The sequence below is a fragment of the Pelodiscus sinensis genome, chromosome 5 (genome assembly GCF_052426305.1).
Source record: "Pelodiscus sinensis isolate ZL-2025 chromosome 5, ASM5242630v1, whole genome shotgun sequence".
Taxonomy (NCBI): domain Eukaryota; kingdom Metazoa; phylum Chordata; order Testudines; family Trionychidae; genus Pelodiscus; species Pelodiscus sinensis.
Window position 1 is genome coordinate 64,341,552 of NC_143056.1, and position 21,594 is coordinate 64,363,145.

The 21,594-nt window shown below is 47.5% G+C and overlaps 1 protein-coding gene across 5 annotated transcripts in view; it reads left to right on the top strand.

Annotated features, from left to right (window-relative positions):
- TYRO3 (TYRO3 protein tyrosine kinase) overlaps nt 1-21,594 on the top strand; it is a 58,659-nt gene that overhangs the window by 13,746 nt on the left and 23,319 nt on the right. For 3 of the 5 annotated variants that reach the window (XM_006128698.5, XM_006128699.5, XM_089778487.1), the window contains 6 exons: nt 3,696-3,866; nt 6,854-6,940; nt 10,479-10,594; nt 16,212-16,389; nt 17,839-17,981; nt 19,818-19,962. In XM_006128698.5, the coding sequence (XP_006128760.3) occupies nt 3,696-3,866; nt 6,854-6,940; nt 10,479-10,594; nt 16,212-16,389; nt 17,839-17,981; nt 19,818-19,962 (840 nt within the window). The remainder of the gene's footprint in view (nt 1-3,695; nt 3,867-6,853; nt 6,941-10,478; nt 10,595-16,211; nt 16,390-17,838; nt 17,982-19,817; nt 19,963-21,594) is intronic. The other 2 variants (XM_006128700.5, XM_006128701.5) reach the window with 2 other exon arrangements.

The following is a 21,594-nucleotide window of genomic DNA, read 5'->3' on the forward strand; positions in this document are numbered from 1 at the left end:
GGAAGAAACGTTATCTTTATTTTGTACATCAATAAGAAGGGGGGCTAGGGAAGTGTAAGTGGAAGGAGGTGAGGGAGGAATGGGGTACGAGCCCCCGATGGGGAGGACTGGGCTGGCTCTGCGGGCTTCTGGGGGTGGAAGCTCTCCTGCAGCCCCCTGATTGCCCCCTCTCCTCAGATGGCAGCCTGCGGCAAGTGCAGCCGGGCTGATGGCCGAGTGCTGTGATGTGCCCAGTGTGGGTAGTCCGGGCAATCCAAGCCAGGACTGCTTTGCAAGCAGGGCACCCCTTAGAACTGTCTGTCCGGGGTGGGGGGTCGGGACTCTTTAAGCGCAGCCCTCGGCTAGCCTGAGACAGCATCTCCATGCTCTAAGTCCTCCTCTTATGCCCTGCCGGCACTGCTTCCGGCCATCCTTAAGCCCTGTTCAGAGTCCACTCAATGTGGACTTGCTAGTTCGAATTAGCAAAACGCTAATTCGAACTAGTTTTTAGTTCTAGACGCGTTAGTTCGAATTAGCTTAGTTCGAATTAACTAATTCGAACTAAGTTAGTTCGAACTAGCGCTGTAGTGTAGACGTACCCTATCATAGTAAGCAAGGGGGGAGAGCAGGAGCCAGTGCTGGGGGGAGATGACTTAAAAGCCAGTTCCCCCAGCACCATCTCCACAGGGGGCAGGGGAGGCAGGGGGGTAACTGGGACCAGGCACAAGCCAGGAATCAGCTGATTCCCGGCTTGTGCCCAGTCCCAGACTCTGCGCCTCTACTTTTTAATTGTGTTATGAGACTACCAGCTCTTAATACATTTAAAAATAAGAAGTGCAGCAGGGGGAATCTAGCACGAGCTAGGATAACTGATTCCTGGCATACACCGGGTCTCCCCCGCTGCGCCCCAGCCTTAAAAAGGAAAGTTCATTGACTAGTTTATTAAACTAAATTTAACATTCCTATTTCTGGGAAGCTTATTGGCTGGTGTGGAGCTTTGATTGCTTTAATGTTTCTCTGGAATGCTTTCACCTTAAGTATACGTTTGCTTGTTTAGAAAGGGCTGTGCAGTAATTTAACTGCAGATCATTACAGTAAAACCTGTGTTATCCGGCACGCTCGGGGATTAGGGCGTTCCGGCTATCTAAAAATTCTGGTTATCTGAGGGTCCCATCAATCTAAGACCTATCTGGTGAGACGCTACAAAACTATTGGATCTCATGCTCCATCTGGGGAAATGCTCTGGAAGCTTCCAGAAAGGTCAAGCACAGTGGTGCGCAACCTTTTTGGAGCTGCGACCCCTGCGCCAAAGGGGCTGCCAGCTGCTCGGCCCCAACTTCTGGTCGGCCAGATCATAGCGGTGTGCTGCGAGGCTGCGCCCAGCCTCACGCCGCCCAGATCTAAGCTCCACACACCCGCGCCCTGGCCGGCTGGATCAAGCGTTGCACCACACGGCCACGCCAAGCCCCTCAGAAATTTGGCGGTTTCTAAAGTTTTCTGGATAGTTAAGTGCCGGATAGTGCAGGTTTTACTGTACAACTGTTTCTAGCCTCTGAGAAGTCAAAGCAGGCCTGCTTAGGCAGTCATACTTCCTGGGGAACTCACAGTGCAGGCAGGGAACTGTGCAGCTTGGAAAAACCCTGGTCAGGAGGGAGAGAGATATGGGTCTCCACCTGAGAGATGTGACAGCTGTGGAGCCAGAAACCTATACATGAGTGCCTTTGGTGGACCACCAAGGTGGAATACAGGTACAGTTGCCCTGAACTGTGACAATTTCTTCTCTGGCTAATTCTTTTCTGGTTTGTGGTTGAGTGCAACTGCTATTTCACCATTCTTATGGGACTGAATTTGTAATAGCGTTGCCAGATACCTTCGCAAAAAATCCCAAACACAGCAAGGAAAAAATTGGTTGAGCAAAAAGGGGAACCAAACTTGCTGAGCAAAAAACAACAACAAAAAAGACGCAGCAGGGGAAAAATGTCCCCGCCAGCCAGCTGTCCGAGAAAATATTTTTTTAGGTTTTTTTGTTTGTTTGTTTTTACCGGACAGAAGATACAGTTACCGGACTGTCTGGGCAAAAACTGGACATCTGGCAACCCTAATGTTTAATGTATGGCAAAGGAATCTAGGCCAGGCACCTTTTACGTGAATACAAAATTATAATGGTTGTATCCAGAAATGTTGGACATAGGAGCTCTGGGCTTCAGTTTCTCCTTCTGTAAAATGGGACTAACATTGTAATTTTATAAAAACTACCTCGTAAGTGGAGCATGGGAGCTTAATAATTTTGGGTGGTTACAACATTCCAGGGTGCAATCCAGACCTTTGTCAACCTTGTCCTGCAATCTCGGGTGTGTCGGTGCCTTTCTGCTATAGCTTCTAACCTGGGTTCCTCACAGACAACAACCCTGGTCCAGGAGCTCTGACCCCAGCAGCCTGTCAGCAAACACCAGCCGCATTCTGATTTCCAGCAAACTTAGTTACTATTTGCAGGGAGCACACACTCTTAGTCCCAGATCTTCCCCCAGAAACGTGGTCTTTACTGCTCAGCCCTCTCCTGGCCAGTCTAGATTATATAGGCCCATTGCCTCTGTTAGGGGAGCAACATGCAACAGTCTGCTACCTTAAAAGGAGTTTCCCACACAATCCACAACACTGGATTAGTTTTAATTGAAAAATAAAACAAGTTTAGTTAACTATGAAGAAGGAGGTTTTAAGTGAGTACAAGTAATGAGGCATTAAAGTGAGCCATGGCTGCAAGAAAATAAACATAAATAGCTTTTTAAATGTAACAAACTAAACATGAAAAACGAGTAGTCGTGTGGCACCTTAGAGACAAAGTGAACCTCTTCCCCCAATCTTTTCAGTACATTACTGACTAAGTCTCAGGCCAGGATTTCTTCCCAAACTCCAATGGCTGTTTCTCTTGTCATCTTAGGGGAACAGAGACAGATGGCAGGGAGAGAGGACTTGGGGTGTTTTTGCCCCTTATTTTCATACTTCAGTCACCCTTTGAAGAACATTTTCCTGAGCACAGCCCCTACTTAAAGTTCTTTCCAGCTGAGAGCAAGGAAACCTCCATGTTGTTTCTTTTTCACCTGTATATGCTAAAATGCAGCTTTGTTTTCTCTCCCCCCCCCCTTCTCATACTGTCTGAAGACTTTGTTTACAGTTTATATGCAAATGGATGTAGACACTCATCCCTTTGTTTAAGACAGGCCTGCTTGACCAGTTCTACTGAATCAAAGCTGCAGGAGTTTGAACATGTCTTTAGCATTGTACAGGGGGGATTTCTTAACTTTGCACAAGATGTTGCTACACACATTTCACCATGATAATTATTGACCAGAGTATTAATTTTCAAAGAACATCTCACAGGGCACATTTTGGGCAAAGACTATCACATTAGTGTGTAGGGTATGAATATAGGAGTGGGTTCAGTCACGAAGGGCGAGGGAGGAGGGCAGAGGTCCAAAACACCTCAGGGAACAGGTGCTCAGATCTTGCTCACTTTCAGTGAGAGCTGGCAGCCTTAATGCCCTGACGTGCTTTGGAAAATATAACCCTAGCTGTTTGTGCAGTGCTCTGAGATCTCTGAGGGATGGCTGCTCTATAAGCAGTAGGCATTCGTGTTAATGGAAGACCGTAGGACTCTCCTGGTGGAAGCAGAGGGAAACTCTCTCCTGCTGCTACACCTTCCATGTTTGCTCTTCTAGGTGTGCCCTACTTTACTGTGGAGCCGGAAGATTTGTCTGTGTCCCCTAATGCCCCATTCCACATGGCCTGTGCTGCCGTTGGCCCACCAGAGCCAGTGACAATTGTCTGGTGGATGGGAGACTTCCGAGTGGGGCTTCCTGACATCTCCCCCTCCATCCTAAATGTGTCAGGTAAGGCTGCCTCCAAGATTAATGCTGCCTGCAGTGCAAGGAGGGCGGGGGGGGGGGAAGGAGAAGAGAACTCTCTTGCTGCCCTGTGTCAAGGTGTGCAGTGACATTGGATACCTGTGTAATGTGAGACTGGGCCTTGGCCATGCTCTGATGCTAAAAAGCTGGAGGCTAAGACAAACCTGTATCAAGTGTCCAACACGGGTCACCCAAAGGGGTAGGCGCTTCCCAGGATATCTTCCATAGAAGGACAAGGCAGAGTGGAGTGGCTGGCTGCAAGCTGCTGGAAAGTGACATGGGGTGTATCCTTGGGTTGAATTAGATTCTTCTGTTTGTCACATTTGGCTTATGGGACCAGATGTCTGCAGCCAGTGCTCACCCCTCTACAGACCTGCTGGACACATCCTGTCCCCCTCCAGCTATGCCAGATGCTGCTCTTTCCCCACTGCCATGTAGCTGTGCTGGACACTGGCCCACTCCCCTCTTTCCTGCAACCATGCTGCACATTCCCCTCTGTCCCAGTCATGCTGGACACCTGCCCAATTAACCTTTGTCACTCAATTGAATTGTAAACATGCGGCGTGAAGTGATTGCTGCTGAAGGGGGCAGGCTGACAGCCTTGGACCAGTCTTCTGCCTCAGAACAGGTCCAGTGGGGACTGTGCAAGCCTCCCTATTGGCGTGCATGGGATCTGCACTGGAGGGAGACACTCTAAGGTGAAAGAGATGACCCACGAAGGGGTGGGCAATGGAGAAAAGGACCTCTGTCTGCTAGGAAATGGATGGCAGCTATCTACTCTTCACGCTGAGCCCCAACCAACCATCAGAGAGTAACACTGCTGCTTTGTGCTGCTCTTAAGAAGGAAACGTACATTCTCCTGGATGATATAATCTGCCAGTCAAAATGGAAGCAGGTGGCGACAGACTATCAGGAAGGGAGAGAGACTAAGGAGATGCTCTGTGTACACCCACTATCCCAATCTCATGACGGGTCACAGAGCTTTAATCTCTTTGGGAAAGGGACTTGGGGCCATAGCGGAGAGTTGTCTAGTCCTAAAGACCTAGGGTGGAGCAGTCTTCAGCCACATTATTAGTACTTTCATCCATTACAGGTGGCCTTGTTTGCTCCCTCTGCCCCTCCAGACACACACACGCCAAGCGGCCAGCTTTTCCTGGTTTAAGGCAGCATTGTCCTGAGAGTTAAGCTGGAATGAGGTTGTTAAAACTAGAGATCCTGGGCCTTCTGTCCTTATGGAGAGTCTTAATGAAGGTAGCAAGCTGAGGTCCAGTCTCCCCCTTGGGACACAGCTCCCCTTATCAAACAGAGCAGCGCTTGGCTCTAAAGTATCGAGCTGTCTGTGAATAATTCAGTATCTTTCTTTTTTAATCACGTTTTAAAAATGATCCTCTTGACTTGAAACCCCATTACCGGTTACTTAGAAAATTTAACTCGCCAGCATCCTCAGGACATTGCCTGTTGGATCTTGTCTTTGAAACTGAGAACAGGTTTCCCTGCATGAAGCTGTGTAAGCTGACACCAGGTGGTCCGAGTTCACAGGTGTGTCGAAACAGCAGGTCTGCGGAGGCAGGACAACCTGCTCGTGTTGGCAGAAAAAAGTATCCGATCGTGAAGGAGAATAATAAAGCAGTTACTAAAAAGGGAACGTCTTGAGTTCGAAGTCGACACTCAGCCCCTGACTGAATGGGGAAAGGACTTTTGGGCTGGGAAAGCACAGCCTGTGATGGGAGCTTGGTTCACAATCTTCTTCCCGGGTTTCCCTCTTTCTTGGGAAATTGCCTGCCGTGTTTTGGGCACGTATGCTGCAATCCAAATAATAACAAGAATAATTGTGCCTCAGCTTTGTTGGCAGCTGGAATGTCTTTCGCTATGGCTTGCTGGGACTAGTGGAAGGTGTTAAAATGTGTCATTCTCTCTGTCATTCGTTTCAGTCTCTCCTTTCCTCCTCCACCTTCTTTACCACCCCTCAGCCTTTTCTGTCCCTGTCACTTTCAGTCCCCGTGAAGATGAGTCAGGCACAGCGAGGGCAGGCGTCGTGCCAGCTACTCCACACAGCTTTGAGATGGCAGCTCCACCCTAACTTGCACGCACAGCTGCTGCTGTAGCCTTTGAACTCGCTTGAGCAGAACCCGTAAAGAAGACTGGGTCCAAGTGTAGCCAGGACAGGTGCTGGATGCCCTTCTCCAGGTTTTGCCAATGCCTCTCAGTCTGGACTCGCCTGTAAGCAGCAATCCCGAACTTTCCCTGAGAAACTTATCCACAGTACCGCATTGTGTTTTGGCTTTGAGATGTGGCCAAATGGTCATTGGAGGCAAAGGTCCTGATCTTCCCTTGCCCTTTGGCTGGTGTAGTCATTTACCTCATTGCAAAGGGGTGCCAAATGCCTCCAGTCTGATTTAGTGGAATCTTTCTTGTACTTTGCCCTCATTATCCACAGGGGTAAATGGCGAACTACAGTGTAAAGCAAGGGACAGTCAGGCCCTAAGTTGACAGTACAAAGCCCTGTTTACTCCATGCTCCAAACTGGATTTCTACCCCAGCTTGAAGCTGATTATTATTTGGATTGCAAAGTGTCCAAGGATCAGGGCTCCATTGTTCTAGGCATGGCCCTTGCCCCATGGTCCTTGCCCAGGAGCTCCCAATCAGTGAGTGCCACAAATGGAAGGAGGGACAGGGTGGGGAAGGAAGCTGAAGTTAATAATAGTGAGGTCCTTCCCAAAGGTCCTTCACTCCCCACTGTTGTGCAGCAAAACGCTGATCTAGACTTGTCTTCCGGGCCACCTGCCTCTCACTTTTTTAATGAGCAATCGACACATTAATGACACTAAAATCTATCTGCTTTTGGTTGTTACCCAGTTTGCACAGTCAGTGTGAATCGGGTGTCAAATGTAACCACGATTCTGCTTGTAGTTGAAGCTGGACTCGACAGCAGTTTGTGTTGTTTTCTTTGTCTTGCCTTGGCTGATCTCCAGGTATTAATCAAAGCACGGTTTTCTCCTGCGAAGCCCACAACGTAAAGGGATTGTCTTCTTCTCGGACAGCCACTGTTTGGATTAAAGGTGAGAGAGCCCGAGCGGAGAAGGATGGGGGGGTGGAGGAAGAGAGCGGGCATGCTCCTACTGAGCTGCCTTAGAACTGAGCAGAGAGCTTTCAGCAGATGGAACCACACAGTGTGCTGTAATGGCTGCTCGCTGCTTGATATGCAGGCCCATACCCCTGCAGTGAAATTGGAAATTGAAAACAAACCACAACTGGGTCAGGAAGGGAAACATGATGTAAGACAACAGATTTTCCTCACAAAGGTAAAGCGTCAGGGCAGCAGACTTGTTCACAAGGGATGTGGCTAGACATGCTCTAAAGTGCAAATGGGGAAATCTTCCCCTTTTTGGAGATAGGTGGGTCTCTTTGGAGCTAAAGAAGCCTTTTCCTCTTGTCAATGCACTGGCATCTCATTAGATGCTGAAAAGAAAGAGGGAAGGAGATCACAAGGGGCCATGAAAATCAACAGATACCAACGATTTTATGGATTTCTGTGTTCTATACCATTTAAAACCTCATTTAAAATAAATAATTTTTAGCCTTCTGCGAACATCTGTCATTCTGTGAATCCCAGAGGTCTTGTCATGTTTTCTTTTCCCATAGACTGAATCAATAGAGAACCAGGAACAACAGGCTTTCCCCCTTTATTTTAGGTCACATTTGCCCTTGAATGTTTTGGTTGTGCTTTAACATGTGTTAATTGCATGATTGTAAAGTCAAGTATAGATTGTCATAAACATTTGTTTCAGGCCACAGCTGAGAGTAAGAAGAAATGTTGTGTCTATACTAGATTTTACGATCTTGGTAGTTAATGTGTTTAAAATACCCCTTCTGAATCCAAGTGTAGACCAAATCCTTTGTGGGGTGTGTTTTTTTTCCAAGAATGCAAAGTACTGTTCTGTGACTGACTTAGGCTGGTATTCCCAAATGCTTTCTAAGGGCTTGTCTACATGGGGAAATTGACTGTAATGGCTAGTGCAGAATAGGCATCCCACAATACATCATGTGGAATATCACCCTCTGTGGACACTTGGGCTATGTCTGCACTACAAAGAAAAGTCAGAAAAAAAATACGCAAATTACAAACCGCAATTTGCGTATCTTTTTCCGCCTTTCTTCCGAAAGAGGCTTTTCCAGCATTGGCTTGTCTACATGGGGCCAAATGTCGGAAAAAACTCTTTTGGAACATCCTTTCTTCCTCGTAGAACAAGGTTTACAAGGATGCCAAAAAAAACATGTCGGCTTTTCTGAAAAAACTTTTTTTTTTTTTTTTTTTTTTTTTTTTTGAAAAGCAGATGGCATTCCTTGCACGTGGCAGATCTTGTCTCCTGGAAAAGCTCTGCAGTGTAGACATAGCCTTGGATTCCAGAATAACAGTGACTTTTTCCTCTGTAGCTCACTCCACAAAGCTGTTGTGCTGTAACTTCACCTCTTATCTTCACCCAAAATAACTTTAAAACTATAGACATTCCATAAATAAAAAAAAATACTTTTAAAAAGAGTTGACATACATCTTTAACAGTAAATTAGCATGTAAATAATTGGGCTGGGTCCACACTGGCATATAGTCTTAATGGAACTTGAGTTCTCAGATATTTAATGATAATTATACTTTGCAACACTGTAGCACGTCCTAGCCAACTTTCACAATCAGACATCAGTGAATGAATCTTCAGCTAGGTTTGGGACTCTAAGGCCAAGAGCAGGGCAGGTGAAAAGGTGATTTAAAATCATTTTTTCTCTTCCTCTCGGCACTGGGCACTGCCTGGGAGAAATGGAGATGTCTCTGGCTTGTAGACACCAATGGAGATTTTAAGGAAGGATCCAAAGGTGGGAGAGGGCACCTGCCTGGCATGAGATTGGTGGTTGTTTCAAGCTGAAGATGCAGTATGAATGGAGAGACAACTGTGGGAGAAGAGGGCACTCAGAATGCTAGAGGGCAAGGTTTGGGAAAGACAAATAGAATGAGAGGGAGATTAGGATTAAATGTGGGGAGAGAAAGTGCAAGTGCCTGAAAGTGCAGACAAGGAGCTTGTATGAATGTACCAGCAGACTTTACAGCAATGTTCGGGTCCTTCAGGGCAGGGGGCTGGCAGTGTGGGGGGTGAAGGAGTTAGGGCTGGTGGGTGAGGAGGAGCTCAGGGCTGAGGAGCTGATGGGATGAAGGAGTCAGGGTTGTGGGGTGAGATGGGGCAGAGGGCAGAGGGTGCAGGAGTCAGAGCAGAGTTTTGGGAGTGGTGGGGGGCTCGGGAGGGCTGGGGGCTCAAGGCAGGAGGAAGAGAGGCTGTTGGCTTCTCTTTGGCGCAGCAAGGACTGTGTGGGCTGGCCTGGGGCAATGGGGGGCACACTGGTGAGCCAGCAACTGCTCCCCTGAGCTAGGGTGCTTGCTATCTCCTGAGGTCATTCTGGGGTATAACTGTCCCCCATGCTTGCTGCCTTCTGTGGTCATTTGTGACTATAACTGTCCCTGCTCTCATGCCCCTTCCTTTCCATTTGATGTGAAACCATCCCATTCAAGGCACATCCCATTGTCCTGGCACAACCAAACCCTGTCCTGGCTTTACGTTAGGAGAAGAGGAAGCTGTATATCAAATTTGGTGTTCCTAGCTCTTATCCATTTAGTAGTTCTTGAACAAACAGAATCACAGATGGACATAAAAGGAGACACACAAACTCTCTCAAATATAGTAGATTAAAAGACTGGAAGCCAATGAAGAGATTGGAGAGGTCTGGGGGGGGGGGGTAGAGTGACATTGCTAGGCAGTGAAGCTTCATTCATGCCAGAATAGTCCTAGTAAATTACTAGTCTGAAGAGCTTTGTTCTGTTCCTGGCTATGACATTAATTTGGAATCTGACCTTGGATAAATCATTTTCCCTCGCCAAGGTTCAGTTTCCTGATCATAAAATAGGGGGGCTTTGTGGGTAAATAACTATATGCCTGGGACTACCAATTCAAGTTCCGTGTGAAACTGTGTAAGGGAAAGTGGAACAATTGCCATGTGTTTGTATGTATCTTCAATAACCAAACAGTGAATACGTTCCTTGTTGAGCAGGAATTAGAATAGCATGAGCAAGCCCAACTAGCAGCTCTCAGGGACCATCTCCCATGGCCTGACTTCAGTAGGCTCAAGATCTGAGGTGGTGGGTGTCCAGAGTGAGAGGGGGCTCAGCTGTCCCAAATCTATTTTCAGAGCCATCCTGGGCACCTGCCCAAATAGGCAGGCAAAGCCCCATGGCAGCCCCAGAGCTGGGAAGATGGCAGAATGGCGCATCACAGGGGGAGGATCCTACTTTTGCACAGATGTGTGCATCAAATGACACTGTGACGGGCTCCTCTTGGCCTGTGAGCCATCAATGGGGACCTGGGCTCAGCCCCATGGGAAAGCATTTGCCATTGCAGGGGGAGTGTGGGGAAGGCTCAATATCCCCAAAGAATATATTTAATCTGCCACCTATGCTCAAACCCCAGATCCCTAGACTATATCCAGTGCCTATATCCATGTGACCTTCTACTCAGTTCTGTGTATACTAAAGATTTCCCTTGTTTTTTTCCATAGCCATGCCTCTCCCACCTTCCAATGTGACCATAACCCAAGTCACCAGTAGTAATGCCAGCGTGATGTGGGTCCCGGGATTTGATGGCCGCTCCCCACTTCATTCTTGCACGATTCAGGTATGGCCTTCAAGACTCTCCTCCAGCCAGCATGTACAATGGGATCCCTCCAGTTGGCCATGCTCCTAGGCCATCCTTCACGCTTGAATCTTCTGTGGGAGCACTGGAATTTTTTAGGCCTGCCCTTTCACACTTGGGAGTCTGCGTCTGGATTTTGGCACCAAAACAGGTGGCTTGTTTTTCAGAGGTGCTGAGCTCCTGTCATTGTAGTTGAAGACTGCGCTCAGCGCCTCTGACAGTCATCCATGTATGCATGTGCCTAGCTTTAGGCATCCAAGTTTGCATCATTAGGGCCTTGTGTTACTTGGAAGCTGAGCCACATGTTTGGTGCCAGTGTGCCAGGCAGAGAGAGACAGCCAATCCTACAATAGCCTGAGTCGGTCAAACCAGGAGGGGTCACAAAGCCCCCGTTGAGTCTCCTCCCCTCCACAGCTTTGATGTGAGCATCAGTGGAATCACTATGTGGGGCTGAGACATTCTCATTAGCAGGAGGGGATTAGAAACACACTTGGAAAGCAGCAGCACAAATGCAGCACAGGCTTGCCTGCCTTCTTGCCCCCTCCCCAGGCGGGACAGGAGAGGAAGGAGAAGAATCCATGCTCTGAGGCTTATTCCCTTTCATAAAGGAAATAAACCATCACTGCAGAAACATTCCCCCCCCCCCCACACACACACAGCAGAAATGATGCCAGGATGTAGCTAGCTTTCTGGGTTTCCGGGATTGTTTTGTTGCTGCTGCTATTGTTTGCAGCTCAGAATGAATGTCTTCCTATGCTTTGAAAGGCTGAGTTAGCCCCAGTTGGTACAGCCTATTCTTCCTGGTGTGCATGCTCCTCAGCCTCCACAATGCTAATCTTTCTGGGCTTTGAGCTCCTCCTCTCTGCTTTGGAGTGGGGGAAGAGAGGCAGAAAGGGAGCGGAATCAAAACAACTCAGATTCCATCCATTCGCCAGGCTTTTGCATTTCTTACGCCTCCCAGCCCCTTCTGTGCCTGTGTTTGTGTATCAGGTCAGGTGAACGGCACAGTAATACTCCATTTACAGGAAAGCATTAGAGCAAGGGAGCTAGGGTTCCCGCAATGGTTTTGGCACTGGAAATCTCATGTCTCGTTTTCCCCCTCTCCTTACCCCACAGCTCTGACTTTGTGAAAGCCGTTGACCCACATTTCCATGTGAAAATGCATGCCTCTGGCTCCCAGTGAATGAATGATTGTCCTCCTGCTAGTAGGCTGAGGAAAGGGGGGGAGGTACTGGCTCTATTTCTTGGGCACCTTGGATACATGATGGGTCAGTGCGCCCTTGGCTCAGATGGGCAGGGAGCTTCTCAGAGAAAAGGCTAAAATAGTGCCACTTCTCACTTCAGTGCAAGAGGGATTTGAGAGCGTGGGGGTGGGAAATGAATGCAACTGCTCTGACTCCCAGCAAACAGCCCAACAGAAGCAGAAGGACAGAATTTAAACATAGACGTCTGAGGGTTCCCACCCAGCTAAGGATGACATGAACTGTTACATGCTGTATGCAGTATGTATCTGGTCATCTGTGGGTATGTCTACACTACAAAGTTAGTTCGAACTAACAGACGTTAGTTCGAACTAACTTTCATAGGCGCTACACTAGCGCTCCGTTAGTTCGAATGAAATTCGAACTAACGGAACGCTTAGTTCGAACTAGGTAATCCTCATTCCACGAGGATTAAGCCTAGTTCGAACTTACTAGTTCGAATTAAGGGCTGTGTAGACCCTTAATTCGAACTAGTGGGAGGCTAGCCCTCCCCAGGTTTCCCTGGTGGCCACTCTGGCCAACACCAGGGAAACTCATCTGCCCCCCTCCCGGCCCCGGACCCCTTAAAGGGGCACGGGCTGGCTACGGTACCCGTGCCAGGTGCAAGCTTGCCAGCACCCAGCCTGCAGACCCTGCATCTGGCATGACTCGAGCCTCCCACCCGATGCCCCCCAGCCTTCCCCCTCTTCCCGAGACCAGGCTGGCGGCTCCCGGGAGCTTGCCCGGGACCGCAAGAGGCGGGCACCCACCTTGGCTAGTGCGGACATCGTGGACCTCGTCCACGACCTCTGCACTAGGCACAGGAAGGTGGCCAGCTAGGGCAGGAGAGCTGCCAGCCTGGCCACCCAGGAGCAGGTGTGCATGAAAATCAAGGGGGTCCAGTGAGACCCCCGACCCTGAGCCCTGAGCTTACAATGGCCGTCCTGGGTCAGACCAAAGGTCCATCTAGCCCAGTAGCCTGTCTGCCGACAGCGGCCAACCCTACGGACCCTGGAGGGCATGGACCGAAGACAGTGACCAAGCCATTTGTCTCGTGCCATCCCTCTCCAGCCTTCCACAAACCTTGGGCAAGGACACCACTCCTACCCCCTGGCTAATACCACTCCATGGACCCAACCTCCATGACTTTATTTCACTTCCCTTTAAACTCTGTTCTAGTTCTAGCCTTCACAGCCTCCTGCAGCAAGGAGTTCCACAGGTTGACTCTTTGCTTTGTGAAGAACAATTTTCTGTTATTAGTTTGAAGCCTGCTACCCATTCCTTTCCTTTGGTGTCCTCTAGTCCTTCTTTATGGGAACTAATGAAGAACTTTTCTGTATGCACCCTCTCCACCCAACTCCTGCTTTTAGAGACCTCTATCCTGTCCCCCCTCCGTCTCCTCTTTTCTAAGCTGAGAAGTCCCAGTCTCTTTAGCCTCTCTTCATATGGGACCTGTTCCCAACTCCTGATCATTGTAGTTGCCCTCCCCTTTCCCAGCCTCTCTCTTCCCCTCTCCCACCTCCTTTTCCCAGTCTTCCCCAGTTTTGTTCAATAAAGACAGATTCCATTTTTGAACACAATTGTCCTTTATTTTGTACATCAAGAAAAGGGGCTAGGGAAGGGTAAGTGGAAGGAGGTGAGGGAGGAATGGGGTACGCGCCCCCGATGGGGAGGACTGGGCTGGCTCTGCGGGCTTTTGGGGTGGAACCTCTCCTGCAGCCCCCCGATTGTCCCCTCTGCCCAGATGGCAGCCTGCGGCAAGTGCAGCCGGTCTGATGGCCGAGTGCTGTGATGTGCCCAGTGTGGGTACTCCGGGCACTCCAAGCCAGGACTGCTTTGCAAGCGGGGCACCCCTGAGAACTGTCTGTCCGGGGTGGGGGTCGGGACCCTTTAAGCGCAGCCCTCGGCTAGCCTGAGACAGCATCTCCACGCTCTAAGTCCTCCTCTGCTGCCCTGCCGGCACTGTTTCCGGCCATCCTTAAGCCTGGTTCAGGGTCCACTCTGTGTGGACATGCTAGTTCGAATTAGCAAAACGCTAATTTGAACTAGTTTTTTAGTCTAGATCCGTTAGTTCGAATTAGCTTAGTTCGAATTAACTAATTCGAACTAAGTTAGTTCGAATTAACGTTGTAGTGTAGACGTACCCTGAAGAAGTGGGTTGTGCCCACGAAAGCTCGTGATACCAGCTACATGTTTTGTTAGTCTTTAAGGTGCTACTAGACTATTGGTTGTTTTTTAAGTTTTTCCTGTTACAGACTAACTCGGCTACCCCTCTGAAGCTTGTATGCAGCCTGAGAGTCCTGATTCTTACTATTAGCAAAATAAGTTAACTGACCAAAATGGGGTGGGGAAGGGGCTGTTGCATTCATACTGGAGATAAAGTTAGCAGAGAAGTTTCCCTTTGTCAGGACTTCTGGATTCTGTCCCCAGATTTGATGCTGACTCATGGTGCATGTGTTTGAGTAAGATGTGCTGAGTTAGAGCTGCCCAGTGGATTCCTATTATTCTCAGGCCATCATGCCAGAGTTGTTGACTCGAATCCCACGACTTGAACTCAAGTCCAACTTAAGTCGCCTAGATGACTCGACTTGAGACTCGACTCGGGTTCATTGTTTGTGACTTGAGACTCGACTTGAGACTTGCTAATTTTGTTAAATTGACTTGGTGAAAAAATTGTCCAAAAATGCCGATAGTGATGGCTTGTACAAAAGTGACTTGACATTTTTTAAATTAAGACTTGAGACTCGACTTGGGACTTGACTCGAAAGTGACTTTAGGGACTCGAGACTTGACTTGAGACTTGAACTGTAGTGACTTGAGACTCGACTTGGACTTGACAATGATGACATGAAGACAACACTGCATCAGGTAGTGCTGGGTTTGAACCTGTCTGCTTGCTAAAGGGACACAATGAGAGCAAATGGGATCCCAAATTCAGGTCTGGGAAAACTTCCATTTTAGATGCACTCGAGGCCCATAGAAATAGTGCCAAGATTCTTTTTCTTGTTCATTCTTTTTTGATTTTAAAAGAAAAACATTTTCTGCAGCATTTTCTGCAGCATTTGTAACCAAAACAGTGTAGCATTGTGCTAATGCAAGGGTATGTCTAGACTACATCCCTCTGTCTCCAGAAGGATGTAAATTAGACATACCGACATTGCAAATGAAGCGGGGATTTAAATCTCCCGCGCTTCATTTGAATAAAAATGGTCACTGCATTTTGCCGAGTCAGCAGTTTGTCAGCAAAAAGCGGCTGTCAAGATGGGGATCGGGCGACAAAGAAAGCCTTTGTTGGCTGATCCCTTATGCCTTGTAAAATGAGGTTTACAGGATCAGCCGACAAGGGCTGTCTTTGTTGCCTGATCCCTGTCTTGACAGCCGCTTTTTGCCAACAAACTGCTGACTCGGAAAAACATGGTGACCATTTTTATTCAAATGAAGCGTGGGAGATTTAAATCCTTGCTTCATTTGCAATGTCGGTATGTCTAATTTACATACCTCTGGCGACAGAGGGATGTAGTTTAGACATACCCCAAGAGATCCTGAAAGTGACATTGAACTGAACATAGAAACTGACCGTGCACAGGAATGGAGCTGATTGATCTGTTTGCTTAGTCTAAGCTTAGAGAAGGGGTGGGGAATCTCAGGCCCGGGAGCCAAATGCAGTCCCCGGATTGCCTGGATCTGGCCCCTGAGGCTCAGCCCGCTCCTGCCCCCACCAGCATTGGGGACCCTGTGCTAGCACTCCAGAGCCTCCACGGCCCCACTGCGGATCTGGGGTACACAAAATCTACTAGGCTAGGCCCACCCAGGGTCTGGTGTGTGAGAGGAATGTGGGGAGTGTCTTTCTCTTTCTCACTCGGAGGCCACATCAGTGAAAGGGTTTTTTCCCCCCTGTGGCTCTCACTTGTGTGATGCTCCCAACTGGTTTTTCTCTGAGTCAGCAGCCCCTGACCCAAAAAAGGTTCCTCACCCCAGCTTAGAAAAATGCGAAATGTCAATAAGCATGATAAATGGCATAATGTAAAATTTTAAAAATGCCTTTCACTGGCATAAATCATCGTCTGTGCATTGACATCAATGGAGAAGATGGCCCATTATTTTTCATTTGATAGTGGCCCTTTAAATATGGGTTTATACTGCTGATTCAGCATTTAATGCTACTTGGTCCTGAAATGTTTCAGAAATTAGCCATTTGTGTGAAACAAATGCCCTATTGTAGAGCATGCTCCTGTTGTTTTCTCTGCTTATCCTAATATATATCTACATTTTTTTGTTAGCCTCTAAGGTACTGCAGGGCTATTCGCTGTTTTTAAAGTTTTTCCTAATATACCTGTTTGCTGTTCCTTGCAAAACAGGTTGCTGAGTCACCCGAAGATCAGGATGGCTCCACAGAAGTTGTCTCTGTCCCTCCCTTTACCTGTGGTTTACCAGGATTAAAGCACTCCACCAATTACAGTGTGCGAGTTCAGTGCACTAATGAGATGGGCACGTCCCCTTTCACAGACTGGGTTTATTTTCAGACCCTGGAGTTAGGTAAGCAGAGTTGGAAAAGTTAAAGGAAGCACTGCTATAACGAGTCAGTTCTGATCAGGTTGGGGGAGATCAGGACAAATGATTAATGATTTGAATTGAGCTCCTCAGTGAGTCAGAAAGGCAAGGAACCTACAAGTCATCTGTTTGTGAATCCATTCTGAAGTCTCCTAGGCTATACCTACACAGCAGAGTTATTTCAGAATAACGGACATTATTCCAAAATAACATAGTCCACATCTACACTACAAGCCTTTATTTCAACATAATGTTGAAATAATGTCGAGCTGGAGGCAGGGGCGGCCTGTGAATATAGGCCAACTCGGCCGTTGCCTAGGGCTCCGCCTTCAACAGGGCGCTCCATGATGACATCACGTCATTGACGGCCGTGCAGGCGGGGGTGCCAATCGCACGTTCCGCCTAGGGCGCCAGCTGCCACAGCCCACTTCAGGCCGCCTCTGGAGGACTGCTTCCTCCAGCTCCTGTAATCCTCATTTCACAAGGAGTAAGGGAAGTCGAAGGAAGAGTGCTCTTCCTTTGACTTCCTGCTGTGTAGACCGTGCCAAAAGCTGAAATAAGCTGTTTTGACTTAAGCTACACAATTGACATGGCTCAAGTGAAGTAGCTTATTTTGACTGTAGCCCTGCTGTGTAGACATGTCCCTAAAGCCCTGCTCTAATTATTTGTCTTACTGTGAGTGATCAGAAAAAATGATTGTAAACCAGATTTTTTTTTTTAGGGTAGTTCCTTATTTATCCTCATTCACTAGTTCCCAGATCATATTGCAAGTTTATAAGTCAAATGAGAAAGCTACAAACCCTACTTAGGATCTTAAAATAAAAGCAATATAATGGGCCAAACATACCCCTGGTGACTCATTGCTGGTGTAACATCAGGGAGTCCTACCAGGGATGAATTTAGCCCAGGCATTCTGCTTTTTACATCATCCCTAATAATAAAAATGGCTGGCAACGCTGATGCACAAGGCAGAATGGAAACTAACTCACACACCCACAGCTGTATTATCTGGGCACGCAGGCCTAGCAGGCTTAACAGCTCCTCTTTGTGCTGGTGAAAGATACGTCGAAGTTTTGAAGCCAGTTTGCAGGCCTGGGGTTCTGTGGGCACTGGTTTGTGCTCTGGAGGATTGCTGAGAGCCACGTGGCCCTTGAGAGTAGGAGGTTTGAGATCTACATGGGATAAGGGGTTAAGTTTCTTCTACTTCTTCTGTAGGAGTCAGGAGGTGGGGGCTAGCCCCAAGCTGCCTAAAGGAAGAGCTGTCAAGAGAGGAACCTTGCAGAGATTTTTATTTTCTCTCCAGACTTTCTCCTTTGGGTTTTCCCTGGAGAGTGGGTGACCTGAGCCTTTTGGTGACTCTTGCTGTATGGGTGGAGGGAGGTGAGGGTTCCTGTTTTGTAGTGCAATTGACTGAGTATCACCCTTTGCCTCCAGCTCCAGGCAGCATTCCACAAAACCTTCACGTCATCCAGAGAGACACTAGCCTGGTTTTGGGGTGGGAAGAAGTAGCTCCAAACCCGCTGAAAGAAAATCTACTGGGATATAGGCTGGAGTGGAGTCAAGAAAACATCACGCAGGTACTGTATCCAGAAATCAACCCTAAGGAGACTGGTGGAGGTTCCTTCAAGACAGAGTCATGGGATGTTTAAATCGAGTCTCATAGACCACACAGCCTCTCCTATGTGCTGTTGTCTCTGAGCTGGATTCTCAGCTGGTGTAAATCGGCATCGCACCTTGGTTTCAGTGGAGTGGCTCTTGATTTACACCATTTGAAGATCTGGCCCAGTTCTGCTTTCTTTGTACACCCAAAACTCCCATTTGTATCGATTAAATACCATCAGTAAATCTGTGAACATAGTCATTTGAAATTAATGGGAGTTTTAGGAATTCCAAATATGCAACAGTGGGGGTGGGGGGAGGGGGAGGGAGAGAGGGTTGAACTGCCTTGAGTGACTGTATCTCAAGGCAAGCAGACCCTTGGGCTGATCATTTATTATGTGTAATTTGACTGTGCTCAGCTATCTGAGTGATGGTTGCAGGGCATTGGAGAATCAAGTCCTTAAGCATTTGAAAATAGGAAGTGGTGTGTAAGTGTGAAGTGTTATTACAATGTGCATATTTCCATAGTTCCTTGGGCCCCCACAGTGGTTACCTTGCACCCAGAGCTTTTCTACCAGGACAGCTGGGGGTTCTTATTACCCTCTGCAAGCGGCTCCCTCCCCCGCCCCGGTGACAGAGATGGTGTATTCATGCATGGCTCAGTGCATTGTGTACTAGTGATTGCCAGCTGCATAACTGCCTCTAGGAGGCCGGAGTAAATTTGTGTAGCCCAGAGATCTCAGGCACACTGAGGCTCGACCATTTCCCAGCTGCTCCCTGCATCAGAGACATGTCCTAGAAAACCACTCTTCTTCCCCTCTTAAGGTCCTGTGCCAAGCAGTTGGGCCCATGTGGAGGATTTGGGCCTTCTATCTACTGTGGCTTGTTTATTTTTCAAGTGCCAGGGATACAATAAAATTAACTACTGCAAATTATGTGAAAGGGGGTTAAAATCCTTTATTTCGTTCATAGTGATTAAGGAGATTTAAAAGGGCACTGTCACCGGGGTGGAACCGGAACATCAAGACTTACATGTTCTTGATACCTGCTTTTGAAGTTTATGTGATTCTATATGAGGGTTACCCACTTCCATACAAGTGCTTTGCCAGTGACTCCATAACAATGAACAAGTCTGCAATAACAGACAAAGTGGGGGGACTAGACATGCACCAATTTCATACTAGTACAAGTTCACTGACTTTGGTGGAAATCCTCTTGAATTGTATCCATTGGAGAGGAAAATGAGGCCCAGTATTGGTAGCCAAAAAGTTTCAAGGTTTTATTGTAAGTGATGCCTGTAAAATGGGTATTTAAAATTATGGCAGATACCTTGGCCATGTTCTGTTCAGTGAAAGTTGGCTATGAATGCTGGATGGTGATTAGAATTTGGCAACACATTCAAACAAACAATTTATTTTTCTGATTAAACTGGCAGTGGTTTTGCAGTGTGTCTAATGTCTTTGAAGCAAGAGGGATTGTGTATTTGAAGAGGACAAAAGCAGATATTTCTGAAGCTATTTCCTCCAAAGGCCTCAAAGCATTCATTAATTAAGCCTCACAATGTTCTTAGGAGCTAGGAAGACATTACTGATAGCAATTTTAGAGACAGGGAAGCTAAAACACAGAGCACATGAAGCCTGAGGTAACATAGCCTGTCAGCGCCAGAAACAGGAGAACCCAGGAATCCTGACTCCGGCTTTGCTCTAACCGCAGGACACACAGATCCATTTTTAATAATAAGAATAATTATAAATAAAGCAGTTTTGCCCTGATTCCTTTGCATTCAGGTTACTGCTTGTTCTTGTTGCTTTCAGGGAGAAATGACAGTACAAGAGACAAAAGCCAATCTTACCACCTGGAATCCCCAGAAGGACCTTATAATCAGAGTGTGCGTTCTGAACTCGGCTGGCTGTGGACCCTGGAGTGACACCTTGTTGGTTGCAGCCCAAGAAATTGTAGGTGAGTAACAGGATAATTTTAGTTTGTTTTTGACCTGGCGAAAATCCTCTCTCATACGCTTGGAAACAGTGATTGCTGCTCATACCACCATGTCTTGCTGGCCCTGTGCCTTTCAATGCACACGGCGGACTAAGCCTCATGGCTATGTAAACAGCACATTTAGTTGAACAAAACAGAATTTAAATAACCTTTAAAGAATTGGCATAAGCAATACAGTTCCCACCTGCTGCTGTATTCTTTAGCTGATGCTCTAGTGGGTAGTAAATGGAGGGGGAGGGAGATACAATTCAAGAGATAAAGGCAAGGGCCTGGTTCTCCTCTGGCTTAGGCTGTGTCTACACACATTTGCACTGACTTAGTAAAACTGGTGCAGTCTCCCATGTGGCTTTTCTTCTCTGGGTTTAGTTTAAACTGGGGACGTGAATGATTTAACTGGTGGGGGCTGGAGCAGTGTGGGCAGGGGTTCTCCAGCCCAGCCAGAGCAGCCCCCACATATGGCAGAGGACACAGCTGCTCCAGCCCAGCTGTGGCAGGTGGATGGGCTGCTCCAGCCCAGCCGGTTAACTGATTAACTGGGATTTTACGTCCCTAGTTTAAACCAAAATAATACAGGCTTAACCTGAGTCCCCACACAGCCTTTTGCACTCACTTAACTAAATCAGCTTAAAATCAGTCTCTATATTAAATCAGAGAACCGTGCATATAGACAAGCCCTAATACTGGAGTAAATCTGGAGTTATTTCAGTGGACTCAGTGGTCCAGGCCTACAGCTATTATACATCAGCATGTCACTAGACTGAGGCAAAGCGAGTGTATACAGCTGAGGAGATGACACTGTGGAGTTGCAGTGGTGCAGGTGAGAGGAGGCTCAGGCACACTGAGCCTGCTACAGAATGGCCAGGCTGGGTCAGACAATGGTTCATCTTGCCTTTTCTCCTGCTGTCCAGCTGTGGCCAGTATGTCAAAGGGAATGAACACAACAGGGCAATCTTGAGAGCTCCATCATCTGTTGCTCAGTCCCAGCCTCTGGATGCCAGAGGTTTAGGGCCATTCAGAGCATGGGTTGTGTCCCTGACCATATTGGCTAATAATAATTGATGGACCTGTCCTCTCCATTTCCTTTCATCATTTGTGATTATTTACTCCTAAGTAAAGGCCCTCGAGCTGAATGCAGGGGAGAATCTAGCCCATGTAAATACCAAAGGGCTGTAAAGCCCTGAAATTTTTATATGGAAGCACTTTTGCACTCGGCATAAATGACTCTTAGAGGCACAGACAGGGCAGTAGGTAGTCTGGCCATTTCTCTTCTGTGTGGATTGTTTCTGACTGCATTTGCTTTGAATGTTGTAGTGTTTACCGACCCATAGCCCCTGTTTGCTGTATTAGTGTCACTTTTTATATTTCATTTCCTGCATTAAAAATAAACTCTTGGCAGAGTCTCATTTTAAAATATAATTAATTGTGTGGCTCTGGCGGTCATGAAAATGAAAGACTAATAACACTGGGACAGATCCTGAATTCCCAGAGAAATCCTACCTCTTTCATCCCTTCTGATGATAGATGGCTGTCCATGCCCAATGATGATATTATTATTTGCAAATCAGAATTTCTCTCCTCCTCACCCACCCTGAT